This window comes from Oncorhynchus tshawytscha, unplaced genomic scaffold (genome assembly GCF_018296145.1).
Source record: "Oncorhynchus tshawytscha isolate Ot180627B unplaced genomic scaffold, Otsh_v2.0 Un_contig_3158_pilon_pilon, whole genome shotgun sequence".
Lineage (NCBI taxonomy): Eukaryota > Metazoa > Chordata > Actinopteri > Salmoniformes > Salmonidae > Oncorhynchus > Oncorhynchus tshawytscha.
In genome coordinates, this window is record NW_024609755.1 from 355,185 (window position 1) to 365,000 (window position 9,816).

Here is a 9,816-nt window from a genome sequence, read left to right on the forward strand (position 1 = left end):
TAGTCCCATTAAGACAGATCTATCCAATCAGCAGACAGCATGTATATTCATCTGAAGCATAAGGCTCATAAAGCAGGAGATTAACTGGGGCTGAGGAACATGGAAAACATCTGAAACACAACACTGCTCTGGGCACAACCATGTTGACTTGTTGTGTATGTATGGATGTATCTAATTCCAATGAGGCAAAATGGGACAGCCCACAGTATCGACTATAAAAGCTAAGGCGTCCAGGACAGGACGCACGATCAGGGGCGGACATTCGTTTTGTTCTCCTCCTTCACGGTTTGGTCCGACCGAGAGAGAGATCGTGTTATTTCGGGTAGCTACTATCGGCATACGGCAGGTGAGTTCACGACAGCTCACACGGAGTTTATAGACCACGAGCCTGGCAGTGTATCTATCTCTAGTTAAATATAGCGAGTGTCCTGGTTTCAGCACTGCAGGTCGTTAACAGCTCCAACAACACCAGAGGAGAGCGGAGATTTGAAGAGCCCCTCCCCGCCCAAGTAACAACCAGAGCGGGTAGAGTCCAAGCGCAGCCCTGTTGTCAGTTTCAGCACCACCAGCAAGGAAGAGCAGAGCTGTCCAAACATCCAGCAGTTTGTGACCGCTATCGTCGGTTGGATCATCCACACAACACAACACCCCAAGACAGCTATAACCGGGAGTAATCTAGCGGAAAATAGCCTACAGCCACCGATTGAGTGGATGTTTTATTTCAGAATGGCGTCCAAAGGAATGGGAGTTCTCCTTCTGCTCGGGATTTTTGCTGTGACTGTCTCCCAGATGTCTGCTTTTCCCACACCTGCCGAGGATGGTGAGTACATGGCCTGCTGGTAGCCTACATCTGTGATGACTGGTTTCAGTGTGAATATGTTTTAGTTCGCTAGGCCTATAGCCCACTTTTAAAGTACATTTTAACTAGACCAGGCTATATTTATAACCCTTTTCACATGTTAAAAATATATTTAAACATTATATATAAAACAAGCCAATTCAAGTTAAAATAGAGCAGGAAATAACAAATAAACAAATAGTTTGTGACGTTGGTCGTTTGCATGCGATGTAAGGCCGATTGCGTTCTATTTCCAACGCAGTTTATCTTTTGTTTGTTAAACCGATTATGACGCTGCTGTGTCCCGTCGGGTCGGGAGTTAGGACTCACTGTAGCCCTAGACTGTACCCTCTTTCTCATCAATAAACCACATTAACCAAAACCACACTTGGCCCACATGACCAAGCAGGCATATCTTAAAAATACCCTGATGATGTTGGACCACTCAAATTCAAGTCAATGTCTTTCTCTGTCGTTCATTGGAGAAAGTTTCTTCTAAAACTGATTTAAGATAGTTTTTTAAGGCTATGATTTGAAGCAGTCAGGCTGGCTGGTCCTACATTTGTTTCTACCTAAATTACACGTTTTAGATGTCTCAGAAGATGTGATAGTGAATGGTGGTGATGGTGGTGATGGTAATGATGGTGATGATGATGAAGACGATGAGGATGATGATAACAATGATGATGCGGATGATGATGTTGATTATGACGATGACAATGCTGCTGACCATAATAATAAAGGTGATTAGTAGTATTAATATTTTGTGGTTTTATTTTCCCTGCAGATAAAGCTGTAGTTTACAACAGACGACTGACTGAGGAGAGACCAATCCAGGAGCAGGTAAACTATCTCTTTCTCTCTCTCTCCTTCCTTCTCTCTCTCTCTCTCTCTCTCTAAACTATCCCCCGTGCTATCTCCAGACTGATATCATGTCAAATAGACTTTGTGGAGGGAGAGTTCTCAAACATCAACCACATCATATCAAACCAGACTGGAGCAACAGTAAACAAGCAAAGCTATTATGTTGAAGATGATTAACAGAGAAATGTTTACACTGTTCATGTTCTTTTCCACAGATTGCAGAGGCAGATGATGTGAAAGCAGCAGTGGAGTCTGCAGGTAAGTGGATACTTCTCAGGCAATCAATCAATATTGTTATTACATACATTTGAATATGGATGTGAATAGTGTGGAAGAATTATTTTTGTTGTCTCTTGGATGTCTTCACAATATATAACTGTTTTATCTTATTTCAATGCAATATGATCTTGTGTTGTGCTTGTCTTTAACTGTTCTGTACTGTGTAGGGTGTCCACCCACACTACCAAGAGTTGGTGAAAACGCACTTAGCTAATAAAATGTAACTTCCTTATGTAAAAAAAATAATGACAAATATGATTATTCATGTTTGAATCGTTCAGTGGGGTCTTTCTCTAACACAGTGGTTTCCACACTGTGGGGCGGACAGTATTTAACATGTTGTGTTCGTCGTCTGGAAACTTATTTCCATCGGTCACAAAAGGCTAAATTAGCATGACACGAGCTGAATTCACTGTAAACGGCTTGGGGGAAAAAAGCTTGGTATACGCTCAGTGCTTCATTGATATTTCACAGAGATATGCTTCTTTTTGTGAGAAATCTTGAAAAAGAACAATATTTTTGAATGAATATGAAAAGTGTATACTAAAATATGAAAATACTACGTCATGTCGTTATCCATCTTAGCTCTATATTATTTTATGTCCCGTGGATTGGAGAAGAAAGATGACTAGTTCAACAGTAAAGTGAGATGTCAGGTCGCCTGTAGCCTTAATTCATGCACAGAATCCAGCCTAGCTGACACGATGCCATTTCCTGGCCTCTTTCTCTGGCCTCTATTGTTTCAGTCACACTCATTTTAGTCGTCCTCCAAGGGTAAAAACTCCAATAACCTTTTACAGAATTATTATAGAGACATGATGTTTGGACCATTGGTTTTCTTAGACAATTATCTACAGTTAACATATAAAAAATTGTGTTTTTGATTGGACACCCTATACACGTATTGTGTGTTTTGTGTGGACCCCAGGAAGAGTAGCTGTTTCATGTTTTGTATGGACCCCAGGAAGAGTAGCTGTGTCATGTTTTGTATGGACCCCAGGAAGAGTAGGTGTTTTGTGTTTTGTGTGGACCCCAGGAAGAGTAGCTGTTTCATGTTTTGTGTGGACCCCAGGAAGAGTAGCTGTGTCATGTTTTGTGTGGACCCCAGGAAGAGTAGCTGTTTCATGTTTTGTATGGACTCCAGGAAGAGTAGCTGTGTCATGTTTTGTGTGGACCCCAGGAAGAGTAGCTGTGTCATGTTTTGTGTGGACCCCAGGAAGAGTAGCTGTGTCATGTTTTGTGTGGACACCAGGAAGAGTAGCTGTTTCATGTTTTGTATGGACTCCAGGAAGAGTAGCTGTTTCATGTTTTGTATGGACTCCAGGAAGAGTAGCTGTGTCATGTTTTGTGTGGACCCCAGGAAGAGTAGCTGTTTCATGTGCACAGCTAATAGGGATTATAATCAAATCCCTGGTTCCAAGACCACCTACTGCAGCCCATGGCTCTGGCCCCGTATTCATAAAGCACCTCAGGCCCAACCCTGTTTAGCTACAGAGGGAAATCAGCCAGGCCAAACCCTGCTTAGCTGCAGAGGAAAATCAGCCAGGCCAAACCCTGCTTAGCTGCAGAGGAAAATCAGCCAGGCCCAACCCTGCTTAGCTGCAGTGGAAAACCAGCCAGGCCCAACGCTGTTTAGCTGCAGAGGAAAACCAGCCAGGCCCTGTTTTAACCCTGTTTAGCTGCAGAGGAAAACCAGCCAGGCCCAAAGCTGTTTAGCTGCAGAGGAAAACCAGCCAGGCCCAACCCTGTTTAGCTGCAGAGGAAAACCAGCCAGGCCCAAAGCTGTTTAGCTGCAGAGGAAAACCAGCCAGGCCCAAAGCTGTTTAGCTGCAGAGGAAAACCAGCCAGGCCCAACCCTGTTTAGCTGCAGTGGAAAACCAGGCCAGCTGCAGAGGAAAACCAGCCAGGCCCAATGCTGTTTAGCTGCAGAGGAAACCAGCCAGGCCCAACCTGTTTAGCAGTGCAGAGGAAAACCAGCCAGGCCCAATGCTGTTTAGCTGCAGAGGAAAACCAGCCAGGCCCAACCCTGTTTAGCTGCAGTGGAAAACCAGCCAGGCCCAACGCTGTTTAGCTGCAGAGGAAAACCAGCCAGGCCCAATGCTGTTTAGCTACAGAGGAAAACCAGCAGAGTGATACAAGGTGGTTTGGTGGCTGGCTTCTCTATTTAAAGATACACTATGGAAGTTTAGTTGATGAAAACACACAAATCTTCAGTTTTAGGCTAACAATTTATGGGTGAAGGTAGGTGTGCCCTTTCTGGACAATATTTCTCTCCATAGAGTGGACTCATTTTGGCTCAAGAGGAGCACCCCCAGAGGCAGAAGCTTCATATAGCCTCTTAAATATTTCCCTCTCCCCTCAGACACCAAACCTGCTGTGGGGCCTAAAGAGGAGAAAGAGGCAGAACCAGAACAAGAGAACGATGACTTCACTCTGCTCAAGTCCCTGGCCGAAGGTCAAAGGTCAAAAGAGACCAATGAGACGCCGGTCAGAGAGAGCCTGGAGAAGGAGCCTTACTTTCCAGACGAATCAGATTCCACCAAGAACCGCCGGCTAGTCGAAGACTATGACTCAACAAAGATGGAAAACGGCAAGTACCAAGGTATCTAGTTTAGTATGTTTATACTACAGCAAGTACCAAGGTATCTAAACTCAGCAAAAAGAAATGTCCTCTCACTGTCAACTGCATTTATTTTCAGCAAACTTAATATGTGTAAATATTTGTATGAACATAACAAGATTCAACAACTGAGACAAACTGAACAAGTTCCACAGACATGTGACTAACAGAAATTGAATAATGTGTCCCTGAACAAAGGGGGTCAAAATCAAAAGTAACAGTCAGTATCTGGTGTGGCCACCCGCTGCATTAAGTACTGCAGTGCATCTCCTCCTCATGGTCTGCACCAGATTTGCCAGTTATTGCTGTGAGATGTTACCCACTCTTCTACCAAGGCACCTGCAAGTTCCCGGACATTTCTGGGGGGAATGGCCCCCTAGCCCTCACCCTCCGATCCAACAGGTCCCAGACGTGCTCAATGGGATTGAAATCCGGGCTCTTCGCTGGCCATGGCAGAACACTGACATTTCTGTCTTGCAGGAAATCACGCACAGAACGAGCAGTATGGCTGGTGGCATTGTCATGCTAGAGGGTCATGTCTGGATGAGCCTGCAGGAAGGTATCACATGAGGGAGGAGGATGTCTTCCCTGTAACGCACAGCGTTGAGATTGCCTGCAATGACAACAAGCTCAGTCCGATGATGCTGTGACACACTGCCCCAGACCGTGACGGACCCTCCACCTCCAAATCGATCCCACTCCAGAGTACAGGCCTCAGTGTAACGCCATTCCTTCAACGATAAACGCGAATCCAACCATCACCCCTGATGAGACAAAACTGCGACTCGTCAGTGAAGAGCACTTTTTGCCAGTTCTGTCTGGTCCAGCGACGGTGGGTGTGTGCCCATAGGCTACGTTGTTGCTAGTGATGTCTGGTGGGGACCTGCCTTACAACAGGCCTACAAGCCCTCAGTCCAGCCTCTCTCAGCCTATTGTGGACAGTCTGAGCACTGATGGAGGGATTGTGCGTTCCTGGTGTAACACGAGCAGTTGTTGTTGCCATCCTGTACCTATTCCGCAGGTGTGATGTTCGGCTGTACCGATCCTGTGCAGGTGTTGTTACACGTGGTCTGCCACTGCGAGGACAATTAGCTGTCCGTCCTGTCTCCCTGTAGCGCTATCTTGGGCGTCTCACAGTACAGACATTGCAATTTATTGCCCTTACCACATCTGCAGTCCTCATCCCTCCTTGCAGCACGTTCATGCGATGAACAGGGACCCTGGGCATCTTTCTGTTGGTGTTTTTCAGAGTCAGTAGAAAGGCCTCTTTTGTGTCCTAAGTTTTCATAACTGTGACCTTAATTGACTACCGTCTGTAAGCTGTTAGTGTCTTAACGACCATTCTAACAGGTGCATGTTCATTAATTGTTTAAGGTTCATTGAACAAGCATGGGAAACAGCGTTTAAACCCTTTACAATAAGATCTATGAAGTTATTTGGATTTTTACAAATTATCTTTGATAGACAGGGTCCTGAAAAAGGGACGTTTCTTTTTTTTGCTGAGTTTATTTTAGTCTGTTTATACTACAGCAAGTACTAAGGTATCTATTTTAATCTGATTACAATAACGGCCTCTTGGACAGACTAACCAGACAGAATGTTACAATAATGGCCTCTTGGAAAGACTAACCAGACAGAATGTTACATTAATGGCCTCTTGGACAGACTAACCAGACAGAATGTTACAGAATCCAGACAGAAACACATTAATGGCCTCTTGGACAGACTAACCAGACAGAATGTTACAATAATGGCTTCTTGGACAGACTATCCAGACAGAATGTTACATTAATGGCCTCTTGGACAGACTAACCAGACAGAATGTTACAATAACGGCCTCTTGGAAAGACTAACCAGACAGAATGTTACAATAACGGCCTCTTGGACAGACTCTTGGACAGACTGTCTCTACTGTATATAACCATGGTTGACGTATAGACCAAATCAGAATGTTTATAAATAAAGCTGTTCTGGTAGTTCCAGGTAGACAAAGAGTCCCTGTCTTTGTCTTTGTTCCTGTCCTGTTTGGGCCTTTTGGCTCTGAGCCTGTGTGTCTGATAGGGGTGTCTGATCCCTCTAGGGAGGTCAGGTCTGAGGCCCTGCGCTGCTGTGAGAGAGAGGGGGGGATTATCTCTCCTCAGGCGGTCGGCTGAGACAGTGGAAGTGCTAAGGCTAAGCTACAAGCCTTAAATCCTCTTCCTCCATCGCTACAAGATACTATAGACACTTAGTACATCACAAATGGCACCCTATCCTCTATATAGTGGACTACTAGTTCACCACTAGGGCACTATATAGGGAATAGTGTGCTATTTGGGACACAGCCCCTGTCTCTCACAGACCCAGTATTTAATCTCGAACTAGTTCCAGGGAAACAGTTAACTGCTGTATTAGACTTGGGGTCAAATGTCAGGTACCATAAAAAAGAAAAGGGTCTTGTTCAAATACATCTTGAATCCTTCCTTCTTCCCTTCCTTGACCTAATCACTGATCTAACATGGCTGGGCAGGTGAAAGCAAAGGCCCCAGTACATGGTTTCTATAAGGAAGGATTCATGTGAAGTATTCAATCAGGTGGCTCCTCTTGATCCTCTCAGAGGAACTGATGGGCTGTGTCCCAAATGGCAACCTATTTCCTATGTAGTGCACTACTTTTGACCAGAGCCCTATGAGCCCTAGTCAAGAGTAGTGCACTATAAAGTGAATAGAGGCATTATGGTCTGATGCCAAGTCTCCTCTCAGGATCTGGGTCAAGGTTATATTCTTAGTGTATGAAAAACATCCCCATATGGTCGGAGGGAGTTATTCAGGAGAATAATTGCTTGCTTTGTGTGACGACACATTCAGTCTAACATCGCTCATATATGTTTCATTCTTTCAATATTTATGTGTGTCTGTGTGCGTGATTGTATGTGTGTTTGTATGACTGCCGATGTACTGTTCTGTACTGTACTGTACTGTACTCTACTGCACTGTACTGTACTCTACTGTACTGTACTCTACTGCACTGTACTGCACTGTACTGTACTTTACTGCACTGTACTGTAGTGTACTGTATTGTACTCAACTCTACTGTACTGTACTCTATTGCACTGTACTGTACTCTACTGTACTGTACTCTACTGCACTGTACTGTACTGTAATCAACTCTACTGTACTGTACTCTACAGCCCTGTACTGTATTATACTGTACTGTATTAAACTCTACTGCACTGTACTGTACTCTACTGTACTCAACTCTACTGCACTGTATTCTACTGTACTCTATGCTACTGTACTCTACTGAACTGTACTGTACTCTACTGCACTGCACTGTACTGTACTGTACATTACTGTACTTTACTCAACTCTACTGTACTGTACTCTACTGCACTGCACTGTACTGTACTCAACTCTCCTGTACTCAACTCTACTGTACTGTACTCTACTGTACTCTAAAGTACTGTACTTTACTCTACTATACTCTACTGTACTGTACTCTACTATACTGTAATGTACTCTACTGCACTGTACTGTACTGTACTGTACTCAACTATACTGTAATGTACTCTACTGCACTGTACTGTACTGTACTGTACTGTACTGTACTCAACTATGCTGCACTGTACTCTACTGCACTGTACTGTGCTGTACTTTACTGTACTTTACTCAACTATGCTGCACTGTACTCTACTGCACTGTACTGTACTCTACTGTACTGTACTTTACTGTACTGTACTCAACTATGCTGCACTGTACTCTACTGCACTGTACTGTACTTTACTGTACTTTACTCAACTCTACTGTACTGTACTCTACTGCACTGCACTGTACTGTACTACCTGTACTCAACTCTACTGTACTGTACTTAACTGTACTGTACTCTACTTCATTACTGTACTGTACTGTACTCTACTGTACTCTAAAGTACTGCTACTGTACTGTACTCAACTATACTGTACTCTACTGCACTGTACTGTACTGTACTGTACTCAACTATGTACTGTACTCTACTGCACTGTACTGTACTGTACTGTACTCAACTATATTGCACTGTATTCTACTGCACTGTACTATGCTACTGTACTGTACTCTACTGTATGCTACTGTACTGTAATGTACTGTACTGTATTGTACTGTACTCTACTCTACTGTACTGTACAACTACTGCACTGTATTCTACTGTACTCTATTGTACTGTACTCTACTGTACTGTACTGTGCTGTACTCTACTGTACTCTACTGTTCTGCACTGTACTGTAATGTACTCTACTGCACTGTACTGTACTGTACTGTACTCTATTGTGTACTGTATTGTACTATGCTATTGTACTGTACTCTATGCTACTGTACTGTAATGTACTGTACTGTATTGTACTGTACTCTACTCTACTCTACTGTACTCAACTACTGCACTGTATTCTACTGTACTCTATTGTACTGTACTCTACTGTACTGTACTGTGCTGTACTCTACTGTACTCTACTGTTCTGTACTCTACTGTACTGTACTCTAGTGTACTGTACTGTACTGTGCTCTAGTGTACTGTATTGTACTCTACTGTACTCTAGTGTACTGTGCTGTACTCTAGTGTACTGTGCTGTACTCTACTGTACTCTAGTGTACTGTACTCTACTGTACTCTGGTGTACTGTACTCTACTGTACTCTAGTGTACTGTACTGTACTCTACTGTACTCTAGTGTACTGTACTCTAGTGTACTGTAGTGTACTCTATTGTATTGTACTCTACTGTACTCTAGTGTACTGTAGTGTACTCTACTGTACTCTAGTGTACTGTACTTACTCTACTGTACTCTACTGTATTGTACTGAAACTGATGCAAGCAGAAGAATCAGATTTAAAAAGCAGGTAAAAATACACCTTGTGGAACGGCGGGCTCTGTCAAGTAACACAGACATGGGCACAGACACATGCATACACACACATGATAACATATGCACTATACACAAACGTAGACTTGGATTTTGTGTTATGGATATGTGGTAGTGGAGTATAGGCCTGAGGGCACACACTTAGTTTGTTGTGAATACTGTAACGAATGTTTTATAATGTTTTTTAAATTGTATAACTGCCTTCATTCTGCCGGACCTCAGGAAGAGTATCTGCTGCCTTGGCAGCAGCTAATAGGGATCCATAATATATACAAATACTGCACTGTACTCTACTGCACTGTAATCTACTGCACTGTACTCTACTGTAGTGTACTCTACTGTAC

At 43.6% G+C, this 9,816-nt stretch overlaps 1 protein-coding gene across 1 annotated transcript in view; it reads left to right on the forward strand.

The window, feature by feature from the left end:
- Window positions 1–282: 282 nt before the first annotated feature.
- scg3 (secretogranin III) overlaps window positions 283–9,816 on the forward strand; it is a 30,379-nt gene continuing 20,845 nt past the window's right edge. Inside the window, exons 1-4 of the mRNA XM_042317630.1 lie at window positions 283–820; window positions 1,626–1,681; window positions 1,918–1,960; window positions 4,344–4,583. Of these exons, the coding sequence (XP_042173564.1) occupies window positions 712–820; window positions 1,626–1,681; window positions 1,918–1,960; window positions 4,344–4,583 (448 nt within the window). The 5' untranslated portion in view covers window positions 283–711. The remainder of the gene's footprint in view (window positions 821–1,625; window positions 1,682–1,917; window positions 1,961–4,343; window positions 4,584–9,816) is intronic.